This window comes from Tursiops truncatus, chromosome 2 (genome assembly GCF_011762595.2).
Source record: "Tursiops truncatus isolate mTurTru1 chromosome 2, mTurTru1.mat.Y, whole genome shotgun sequence".
Lineage (NCBI taxonomy): Eukaryota > Metazoa > Chordata > Mammalia > Artiodactyla > Delphinidae > Tursiops > Tursiops truncatus.
The window spans coordinates 86,069,162-86,081,505 of NC_047035.1; the positions used below are offsets into that span (position 1 = coordinate 86,069,162).

A 12,344-nucleotide genomic window follows, 5' to 3' on the forward strand; every position below is an offset into this window, starting at 1 on the left:
GTGAAAATTTTTATTCAGAGTTTATAAAAAAGGCATACAGTGTAACCCCAACATGGTTAGAAAGTCCTGGAAAATGTTTAAATGTATCAGATCTTGCTTTTTAAATATTTCTATAATGAGCATATACACAATAAATAGCAACAGGTTTTTTTTTTTAATCTATAGGCTTTTTAAAAATTGAAGTAAAGTTGATTTACAATGTTGTGTTAGTTTCTGGTGTACAGCAAAGTGATTCAGTTATACATATATATACATATTCTTTTCCATTGTGGCTTATTATAGGGTATTGAATATAGTTCCCTGCGCTACACAGTAGGACTTTGTCGTTTATTTTATTTTTTTAATGTAATTTTTATTTTATATTAGACTATAGTTGATTTACAATGTTGTGTTAGTTTCAGGTGTACAGCAAAGTGATTCAGTTATCTACCTGATATATAGTAGTTTGTATCTGCTAATCCTAAACTCCTAATTTATCCCTCCCCCACTTTCCCCTTGGTAACCATAACTTTGTTTTCTTTGTGAATCTGTTTCTGTTTTGTAAATACGTTCATTTTATCATTAACAATAAGGGTTTTTCAATGAGCTGTTGGCTAACACATAGCAGAGTACAGAAACTTCGATGCTGTGTGCTCTAGTCGAGTTGACACTGGTGTGAGTCTAGGTCGTCAGCTCAAACCCAAAGTGACCACAAGCAAATCTTACCCAAACTGCAAACTCAAAGGAAATTGGGCTAGAGGGTAGGTTGCAGGCTCAAGTCACTATGGAGTGGATCTTCTTTATAGTTAAATGTGGTTAATATGCTAGTCTCCTTCTAAAATAAGAAAAAAAAATCCACTGTCTCTGTGGTTACTTGTCTCTGTCACTACCCACCAGATGTCTGAGTGGAAGATGGGGGAAGCAGTGGGACTAAGAGAGGGGTTCCCGAAAGCAGGTGTTTATAATCACAGCTGTGTTCTAAAGGTTCTGGCTGATTCTCTCTGCACTTCTGACCAAGGACACAGGTTTGCATGACAGGTTTGCATTTGGGGTGTCATTGTATTATTTTTCACTACTGCTACTCTGTTCTTCCCCAGGAAGCCAGTGGCACAGGATATATTACATTAAAAAGGTATGAGAAAGATCTGGTGATGTTAAACCCCAACAATGAGAGATCGTTGTTCAATTCCGATGTTGACACCTGTATTTCCAGGTGCTGGAAATACAATGGTGAATAAGATACTATCCCTACCCTCAAGGATCTTCAATCTAGTGAGTAGACAGATGAGAAAATAGATTATAACACAATATGGATGATAGTTACAAGGTGCTCTGGCAACACAGAAGAGTAACCCATCCCAGCCTGAAAGGGTGGTGGATTCGAACCAGGGAATGATTTCCAAAGATAAGCCTTGAGTCAAGTAGGAGTTTTATGAACAAAGTTGGGATAGTGAGGTTGAGAGTAAGGTAGGAGAGGCAGTCTTAAGAGTCCCAACAGGGAGAACACGGTAAGTAAAAGAATGGAAGCATGTAACAGTATTCTGTCCTTTGGGTCCCAGGTATACTTCCTATATAAGTGGGATGTCAATAAGGGGAGGAGGAGTGGCAGGGGATGAAGCTTGTGAGATAGGGAATGTCAGATTCTGGCCTTATGAAAAAGCTGCCAATGAAGAATTACATAGTATGTATAATAAATATTAATAGAGAAATAAATGATAATTAGAAAAAAGCAAGACAATGGGGGAGGAAGGGTGGTGGCAAAGCTTTTTTCCTCCTTAAATTGCTGATGTATCCTTGAATAAGAAAGATCAGTTTTGCTAACTTTTCCTGAAATAGCAAGTCTAAATATGAATCAGAGGTTGAGGCTCTTTTCATTAGAAAAGCCTAAAAATGTGGACAAAAGCTAGGGAATGAGAAAAGCTCTATGTAGTGTAATATCCTAAAAATCATTCTTATTACAATTTATTTCCCAGTCTTAGTCTGACAATTAGGTGGCAAATGACTCTTCACATAAATATTAGGGCAAGGTCTTTCCTATCCCTGTTAAACATACTTTGAGAGTTACACACCAAGTCATACCCAGTGAAGCATCAGCACATCCTAGGAAAATCCTGTATTCATGTGCTCGCAAGCACATTTATGCATGTTCCTACTCCCTCAGATTAGCCTTCTGGCAGCGTGAACTCATTTCATTTCCAATGGATATGGGGTAACCATGGTCCATTGTTGAGCAAAAAGGGGTGAAGATCAGCTGGAAACTGCAATCAAGAAGTTGATAACTCTCATAACTGCCCCAGAGCTCCATACCAGAATTTTAAAACAAAGATATTCAGAGGTGAAATGGAGAAACAAAAAGCATAGTCCAACTTCAGTTCTTAATCTGGCCCACATCTCTAACTGCTGTGGATTACTGTTATGAAACTGGGACCCAGCACCTCTGAGTGCTGCTCCAAAGGCACAGAGTTAATGTTGAGGACAAAACTCTAAGTGCTCTGAAGAGTAGAGCTTGAGAAATGAATAACTCTTTAACTGAGTATGATGCATGTGTAGGGTCAGAGGTGGAGCACATGCTTAATCCGGTAATCACATAGAAATGTGGAACAAGCCCAATTACTCACAATGTGCCATACTGGGCAGCACTTGAGAGAATAGGCATCACTGTGCTAGTAATTTAGGTCTGACATACATCCACATTCTCCTGACAGCCTCCCCCTCCCACCCCCACCCCTCTATATGGCCCCAAAGTAATGATATAGTAATGGTTGATGGTACCATCTAAGAAGTAACATAATGGAAGGGATACCCTGGGCTTTGGAGTTATTTCTAGGTTAGAATTCTGGTACTAACTACTACATAGCTGAGAACACTCACTTCATTCATGTTCTGCTTTGATCTGCTCCTAAAAGTTGGAGGTGGGCTTGTGGTGAACTTAAAAAATACAGAGCAGCCTTTTCCCCTTCCAGTCACAGTCTTGCCAGTAACCTAGTACCTGGCCCACTGATAGCCTTGCAGATGCCTAGCCATAGTTAAGTCCTTTGTTTACCAGGACTCATGACAGTAACTAGTAACTCTCCCAGAAAGGGCTGTGCAGTCTCAGGGAAGCTGAAGTTAAACAACAGTTTATTCAGTTTGTCTTCTCCTGGGAACCTTCATCCAACAGAGCCAACATTGCCCTCTCCATACACTAGGCTTGTGTTTGCTACTTGGTTTTCATATTGAACACTTTTTACATGCATTTATATGCAAAGTTGTTAATTAAAATATTAGGGAAAAAAGATTCTCGGTCATACTAAGTCCATCAAGATGTTAACATTGATAGTACTTGTAGAATTTAGGTACTTGTAGAATCTCAAGTTATTATTAAGGTTTCAAGGATTGAAGACTAACAAGAAATACTGAAGTGGTACACTTAAGTACCAACAAAGCCACTACCTTTTGACACACGAATTTCACAAGGTATTCACAATTTAGATGACAAATTAAAGCTCAAGTTTTAAGGATGAATACCTAAGATGTTTCATGATCTCACAAGGCGCACCAGGAAAGATGGTCCATTTCAAGGGGATAGTTGAGGAGAGTTTAATGAAGATACTAATTAAAAGGGGTTGAGCAGGGTTAAGGGAAACCAAGTCAAGATGGTGAAGTACCTCAGTGGAGTCCAGATGTTTCTGCAATGATGGAAATGTTCTACATCTATATTGTCTAATACTGTAGCCATTAGTCACATGTGGCTATTGAACACTTAAAATATGGTTAATGCAACTAAGATACAGAATTCTTTGGAGTGATGCAGAGTTAGAGCTATACCTTATAGAAGACTACATGACAGGAGCTGTGGCTTTTACGAAAAAAATGCAGCTGCGGACTTCCCTGGTGGCACAGTGGTTAAGAATCCACCTACCAATGCCGGGGACACAGGTTCGAGCCCTGGTCTGGGAAGATCCCACATGCAGCAGAGCAACTAAGCTCGTGCACCACAACTACTGAGCCTGCGCTCTAGAGCCCACGAGCCACAACTACTGAAGCCCATGCGCCTAGAGCCTGTGCTCTGCAACAAGAGAAGCCACTGCAGTGAGAAGCCCACGCACCACAACTAGAGAAAGCCCGCGCACAGCAATGAAGACCCAACACAGCCAAAAATAAATAAATTTATTTTAAAAAAAAAGAATGCAGCTAATGCCAACTTGCAGACTGGTAGGGGAAACACCTGGAATACTCTCACTGTCCAACCATCCCTCTCTGGTACCTCTGACTGATGGAACTCACCAAACACCAGAGAACAAGTAAACTCATTGATGCAATTCATAAAGGTTGGCCTCCTGGTACACAGAACATAGTGAAGGGTGGAGTAGATCTGGAGCAAAACATTTTCATACCATATACAAAATGAGCTGAGAAATCAAATGTTTGGTTTATTAGCACTTATAATTCTAAATATAGAACCGGTGGCAAAAAAATGGAACAAAACCATGTGTCAATAAAGTCATACAAATGTGTCTTATTAAAGCTATCAGAGTTCTCTGCTGCACTAAATGGCACAATGCTTTAATCAAACTGCAACTGGGTTCATTTCAGGTTTCATACATGAAGAACGAGGTCAATACCATGTCCCTTCACCTATATTCAGCCTTGTATTCTTATCAAGGATCTGTGTGAAACTTCTTCCAAGGTCCCATCTAAAATCACAAAGCCTGGCATTGGGAAAAGTTTCACTTGACTTAGGCTACAGGTCATTGTAACTCAGTAAATGGATAAACTCAGATTAGAAAATGGGAGGAAGACCAGTAAACTAGATACAGGGACCCAAAGGCCCCCAATTCCTACTCTAGGACTATATGACCACTCTCTTCAGATAGGCCTATTTATGTTTTATTTTTGTACCATCTCTTTGAATGTTGGTGTGTGTTTAAACAACTTTTTTTCTTTTTGCACTGAACAGAAAAAAACAAAAAAAGGAATGGGAACAGGGGAGTGGTAATATCTACAGCCAGAGTCAAATACTATTTTGGAAAGCTTTATTGTTTACTTTAGTGGGTCCTGAATATATCACAAGTCCAGTCCTTACTGCCTAGCACTTAAGGAAGAAAGGTCTAATGTCACTGTACAGGGGTTGAAGTAGGTACCAAAGGAAAAGCAGTTCCCACCACCTCCAAGGAGCAGGAGCTGTTGCTCTTCAGGAAGGAGAATGCTGGTATGATTGTGTAACATTAATGGCCATGGCACACATGTTGTGTCAATCTGATACTCGAAGCTCAGTCCTGTAGACAAATCAATAACAGTCACTCCAGGAACTGAGGAGGAATGAATCCAGACCCCTCCAACCAACAAAAGCTTCCCATTGACCACATGAGCTGTGTGGGAGTACCTTGGGGTAATGGGAGGCTGGATGGCTATTGATTCCCAGATGAATCCACAAGGGATTGGTTTCAGAAAGAGTACAGAGCTTAACGGCTCCTCAGAAGCACCCAGACCTCCAGCAATGAGGGCTCCCCCTTGACAGCTGCAGGCACTGTGGGAATGCCGACCTTCAGGTACTTCTCCCTCCACTGGGATCCTGACCCAAGCCATTGTCCCCACATGTAGGAAATGCCAGTCACTTAGTACAGGTTCGGCCACACTGCGGCCCCCATACACAAACAAATACCTCTGATTCTCATAGGACACTTCTGTTGTCGAGTGGCGCCAACATGACAAAGTGGAATCTTCTTCTGGGCCGACCTTTGTGACTGTGACATTTAGGTCCTCAGGGTTATTATCCTCACTCTTGCAAAAAAGAAGCTGGAGAATCCCCAAGGCTGGAGTTACTGGGGACAGTCTCCCTCCCAGAACCAGAACCTGAGTATCTGAAAGTCTTGTCATGGTGTGATAAAGGCGTCCATCCCACTGAGCTCCAGCCCCCCAACTGCATATTTGGTTGCCTTTCCATTCAAAGTCACAGTATCTTGAGAGCAAGTGAAACTTTCTCACTCGGCAATGTCGCCCCTCCTGCTCTCCAAATCCTCCAGCACTGAGAATAAGACCTGGGCTCAAAAGGACCGAGGCGTGCCCATATCTCTTAAGGTCTGGGCCCTGGCTATCACCAGTGACTACACTGGCAGGGAAGACTCCTGAAGGGGAAGCAGGATCTATCCGAGGAAACGTCTCTGAGGGTGGAAACACCAGAGTTTGGGAGAGGGCGTCTCCCCGAGAAGCGGCCAGAATGAAATAGTGGGCGCACTTCAGATGCCACTCCTCAAACTCGTCGAAAGTTTCGAGATTTTCCACGCGCCGGCGTTCTTCTGCGGGAAGAAAGCAGCGATAGAACTCATTCATGTCCATGGCACGGCAGGCGGTCCAGCCGGCCTGAAGGAAGCGCTGCTGCTGGGCTTCCGCGTCGGGAAAGCGGTCCAGGCCATGCAGGGGAGAATTCAGCTGCCGAAAATGTTGCTGCATGAACTCGCCAAAGGCGTCACGCGGCCTCATCTGCTCGTAGACGACGAAAAGGGCATTCGAAAAACGCTGGGCGGCCCAGGCGATGAGGGCCGCGGCATCATCCGGCTCGAGGTAGGTCAGCACGGCCTCAGCCAGGAGGAGAGTCGGTGCGGCTGCGTCAAGGCCCGCGGTGCCCAGGGCGTGGTCCAATCGCTGAAGCTGCCGCAGGTCCAGGCCCAGGATGCAGTAGTCCGAGCTCTCAAAGCACAACGTGTACCCGGGGTCCCCGCTCTGGAAAGGCCCGGTTAACGCACACAGTTCCGGCGTATCTCGAATCCTCTGCGCTTTGCGCTGTGCCACGTCCGGAAAATCTACCTCCCAGACGGCAGCTCGGGTCAGGCGGCCCGCAGTTTTGAGGCGAAAATACAGCGAGTCCGAGCCAGCGCCGAGCGACAGGATCTGGGCGCGAGGCGCGCCGGGGACCGCGCACGTCCCTTTCAGGAAGGCGCGCACGCAGTGCCGCACGGCGCGTGCGCGGACGTAGTAGCCGCGGTGGATGAGCGGCGCGCGGCGCGCGGTCCCTGGAACTAGCAAGGCGGCGAAGGCGTCGTGCACGTACCCGCGCGCAGCCAGGGAGGTCTTGCTGACGGCGCTGCTGTCGTTGGTGCTCTGCACTGCCCCGGCCCGACGCTCGCGGCTCCGCGGGCCCATGGTTAGGGAACTCAGGAGCGACGGTCCGTCCCGGTGGTGACCTGCCTTTTCGTTTCCCAGTAGCCACCTCGCGGACTCTGTACGGAAAAATCACACCCCCCCCCGCACCCCGCTCCGTGACGCCTCTTCCTTGGACAGGTGTGCGTCACTTCCGGGAAGAGCGCACCTCGCCAATCAGTATTGAGGAGGGTGCAGCTGGTGCTGACATTCGGCTGTGATTGACATTTCTTTGATTCTCCGGGACTGCAGTTTCGCGGCAAGACTGACGGCTGCGGCTTATTGTGGACACGTGGACTGTGTCAGGGAAGCGCGGGTTATCACTTTTCTACAAGCCTTCCTGTCTGAAGTGAAAATTTAAGCTGTCATAAATTGACTCAACTGTTGACAAAAATCTTTAAGAGGTGAGTCTGTGGGGACTGACAACCAGAGCTCCTTGGACGGTAGGGTCTGCATTGAGTGTCTGGTAGGGGCAAAGCAGGGTTAGAACCACTGACTTTGGTGGGCAAGGAGAAGGGGTCGCTCCTCGGATGCTAACTACGAGTGCTTACTAAGAGATCCCATTTAAATCTGAAAACAAGCCAGTGAGGCCAGGTGCAAAATGAAGAAACCTTTACAGAAGTTGTGACTCACCCAATCAATGTTTCCCCACAGATGTACACTATTGATTCCCTTGTATTCCCGGCTCTGTGCTAAGCTGACAATAAGTAAACCACTCAGCCTCTTGTTTCTCAGCTGTAAAATGACATTCCCCTCCACGTTCAAAGTTCTGTTTTCTAAGACAAAGTTGAATATCTGTGGAAGAGGGAATCATGGAAGAGAGGTGATTTTTCCCTCTGATACGGTCTGAGTCTTGGAGGTTTAAAATAATCGAGTTTCTAATTTGAGTATTTGGGAGTCGTCACCCGTAGGAAATCGCTTGCAGAGATATTTACAGGATTTGTAACTTATTAATTGGGATTTGGTGACTGAGATGGAGAAGGAAATCAGGATGACTATAAGTATGGTTACCTTGAAGCAGCATAGTATAATGGTGAAGGGCATGAGTTTTGGAGTCCAGCCAATTTGGATTTGGATACTACAACTGTGTCATTTAGATGTGGTGTTTAAGAGCTCTTAATGACTTTAGGGAGAGCAATTTCTGTGGAGTAGTAAGGGCAGAATCCATGTTATAATGAATGGGAGATAAGTAAATGGAGGCAGCTCAAGTTTAGCTCAGAAGGAAAGAAGAGACAGGGCAGTAGTTAAAGAGGAATGGGGGATAAAAGAAAGTTTATTTTTTTAAGGTGGAAGCAAGTACTGTACTCACCTGGTGGTTCCCTGAGGGAAATTAGCAACTGGAGAGAGAGAGGTTGATGAACAGAAAAGTGAAAAGATTAGTGGAGTAATGACTTGGAATAGATAGGAAGGAATGGGATCCTGGGCACAAATTAGTCTTGGGGACAAGAGAATGAATCCTCTTTCTCTGATTCATGAGGGAAGAAGGGGTATAGATAAAGATAAATTTAAGTGTGAGGGAAGCAGAGAGAAATAGAGGGAATTCGTGTCTGAAGGCTTTCGTTGTCTCTATAAAGGTAGTGACTGAGTTGTAAAGTTCAGCCTAAGGCAGCTGGGTCTATGGAACGCTTGAGGAGTTTGGAATTGGAATGGGAGAAGGACTTTCCTGAGCTTGCTGGACTTTGAGATAGTCATTTCTAAAATGAGGGGATTAAGTGCTGCTTTGTGTGGTGTTTCAGGGTTTATCGAGGGTCAAAGAGAAAAAAAAGTTGTAGGACTTTGAAAAAAAATATACTGTGCTGTAGAAATGAATTTTTTTTGTTTGTTTGTTTGTTTGCGCTACGCGGGCCTCTCACTGTTGTGGCCTCTCCCGTTGTGGAGCACAGGCTCCGGACGCGCAGGCTCAGTGGCCATGGCTCACGGGCCCAGCCACTCCGCGGCATGTGGGATCTTCCCGGACCGGGGCACGAACCCGTGTCCTCTGCATCGGCAGGTGGACCCTCAACCACTGCGCCACCAGGGAACCCCAGAAATGAATTTTTATATGACAAGTTAGTAAAATGTACATGATATATTAGAAATACTACTTTTTTTGGTAAAGAACAGATCAAGAAAAGTGATTCAAGAAGAAAGAGAATGGAGCAAAATTTGTGATTTGGGTGCCTTACAGTTGTTTTCTGGTTATTTGTTAAAAATCTATATTTTCTTATGTAAAATGAGACAGTAATATCTCATGGGTTATTATGAGAATCAAGTAAAATTACCATCCAAGACATTTAGCAGAATGCCTGGCTCATACTAAGTGCTTAATAAATAGTAACAAGTGTTTTTATTATCCTGAGTTCCCTTTTGGGGGTGGGGGTGGAGGGCGGGGAGGAAAAAAGTTCTCTAGGACAGTGGTCCCCAACCTTTTTGGCACCAGGGACCGGTTTTGTGGAAGACGATTTTTCCACGGGGTTGGGGGGTGGGATGGTTTCGGATGATTCAAGCGCATTACATTTATTGTGCACTTTATTTCTATTATTATTACATTGTAATATATAATGAAATAATTATACTCACCATAACGCTGACAGGAGGCGGAGCTCAGGCTGTAATGCGAGCGATGGGAGCGGCTGTAAATACAGATGAAGCGTCGCTTGCTTACCCACCGCTCACCTCCTGCTGTGCGGCCCGGTTCCTAACAGGCCAGGGACCAATACCGGTCCGTGGCCTGGGGGTTGGGGACCCCTGCTCCAGGAGAACAGGAGACCTGGTTCTGGCCCTGCTCTAACTTGATGAAATATTAGTACAAATGTAGAAAGATCTTATCTCAATGTGTTGCCGTTTGGCACATCACTCCCACCCCACCTGCTTCTAATCCATGCCAAAGCCAGCCCAGGCAGACTGAATCTGGCAGGGCATGGAATTGTTGATAGCAATAGCTTAGGTAATGATCAGTGAAACAACTTTTAAAAATGTGTAAAAACTGTGCTTGCTTTGGTGGCTTTCAAATTTCCATAGGTTAACATTGTAGCTATTGGGTCAGTAAATTTACTCATAACTAGTTAAGGGGCAATCTGGAGGTGGTTTGAAATGTGCCACAAAATCAGGTCAGGATCCTAGAGTAGGACTGAAAATTTATAGGAAAATTTAGCCATCTGTAACATTTGTTAACAGCCTGCTATGTAAAATGTCCTAAATTCTTTTTCAGGCTGTCATTCTGTTGTCTAAAGGTAAAAGTTCTTCCCTCTCGTAATTCATATTAATGAAGCTGTTTTGCAAGGTTTCTAAAAAGTTATTTAATTATTTTATGAACAATTCTGTAAAATTAATTAATTATTTATTTTAATGGATTTATTAAAGTAATAAGTGAATTAATTACCTAAATTTATTACTTAAATTTTAATTTATTAAAATTATTTCAAAAAGTAATCAGGTATTGCATGCAAGTTGTAATACCTTCAAATTGCGCAAAACTTTATAAGGTAAGTAAAAATAAAATTCTGTCCCTTGACCTTTGCCACTTCCAACCCACTTTCTAGTGCGAACAGTTTTCTATGTATCCTTTCATACCTATTTTAGGAATAAAGATATATATAAATAAGAGTGTGTGTGTGTATACACACATGCTTTGTTTATAAATGTCATCTTTGTGAACAATGTTTTTTTGCAACTTACTTTTTGGAAATAACACTATATTATAGAAGTCTTTCCATATAGTCATAGATATTCAGTTGGATGGATATACAATTAATTTAACCGGTACCCTACTGATGGGCATGTAGGTTGTTTCCAATTTTTTGCTATTATAAATAATGCTACAAGAAGTGTATTTGTACGTATCCTATAAGATACAGGATAAATTCCTAAAAGTATAATTATTGGGTCAAAAAGTATGTGGGTTTGTGTGTGTGTGTGTGTGTGTGTGTTGCCAAAGTACCTTCCAAAAATATCATACCAAGTTCTGCTCCCACCAGAACTCTTACTCTCACCTTCACCCATATTGGGTATTCTTCTGAGCTTCATATTTTTTTCTGAATAATTTTACAAGTTAAGTCTTCCACATGAACTTTAAAAATCAATTTCTAAGGAATAATTTTGGGAATATTTTGATTAACATTTACTTTATAGGTCAATTTATGACAAATTGACTTTACTATGTCAAGGTATGTTTTTCTGTGTTAATGACATCTCTTATGTACTTCAGTAGACATATTAAACATTGATTAAATAGTCTATCTTTTTCATTTGTTACTATTAAGCACTTACTACGGCATTTTATTGAAATTCTATTGAAATTTATCTCATACTGGGTTAGCCTTTCTGTGGATTTCTATGGCTCTGTCTAGATCTGTACAAACTATTTTCTTAATTGCCCATTTTAATATCTTGGTAACTTATTTAACCCTCTCAGTATCAATTTAGTGATTTTTAATGTGGTGAAAATATTTATTTTACAAGCTTATGAGGAGGGTTATAGATAATATTATTAAAAGTGCTTGCCACTTAATTGGTAGGCTCTGAATGGAAACTGCTATTCTTATCAACATCATCATCATTAATATCTGAGGACCATACTTTGAAAATCACTGAATTTCACTTGGAATTTTGTCTTAATTTATAAGCCACCTTCAGAGGTAAAGGGAAATCAGGATTTATTTATCACCTACAAAATGCTGGGCACTGTGTTAGGTGTGAAACTGCACTCCTTCTAGGGTGGGACTCAAACCCACGGGCTGGGGCTCGAACCCACCTGCACCTCAGATTGGGACTTGAACCCATGATCCCTGACTTAGGAGGGACTTGAAACCAGTGTCTTTAAAAAAATTTTTTTTTAATTTTTGGCTGCGTTGTGTCTTTGTTGCTGTGCGTGGGCTCTGTCTAGTTGCAGTGAGCCGGGGCTACTCTTCGTTGCGGTGCGCGGGCTTCTCATTGCGGTGGCTTCTCTTGTTGCGGAGCACGGGCTCTAGGCTTCAGTAGTTGTGGCGTACGGGCTCAGTAGTTCCCGCTGTCTTTTAATTGAAACCGCTCTCCTGGTGTCAGGACTTACTGAAACTCAGGTACTTTTGTCTTGGCGCAGAAAGAATTCATTGAGAGGGAAAGTGACAAAGAGTGAGTTTACTTTTTTATTTTTAGGCTGTGCCTGCACGGCGTGTGGGATCTTAATTCCCCCACCAGGGATCAGACCTGAGCCCCGTGCAGTGGAAGCGCCGAGTCCTAACCACTGGACTGCCAGGGAATTCCCAAAGAGTGAGTTTATTAGCATG

The 12,344-nt window shown here is 43.2% G+C and overlaps 1 protein-coding gene across 1 annotated transcript; it reads right to left on the minus strand.

The window, feature by feature from the left end:
• Positions 1-4,111: 4,111 nt before the first annotated feature.
• LCMT2 (leucine carboxyl methyltransferase 2) lies at positions 4,112-7,101 on the minus strand. Its single transcript, XM_004332461.4, has one exon. The coding sequence runs from the start codon at positions 7,099-7,101 to the stop codon at positions 5,041-5,043; it is 2,061 nt and encodes a 686-aa protein (XP_004332509.3). The 3' UTR covers positions 4,112-5,040.
• Between the last annotated feature and the right edge of the window lie 5,243 nt (positions 7,102-12,344).

Excerpts from the sequence above, each read along its gene's own strand:
- LCMT2 (XM_004332461.4), bottom strand. The coding sequence starts at position 7,101 with ATGGGCCCGCGGAGCCGCGAGCGTCGGGCCGGGGCAGTGCAGAGCACC.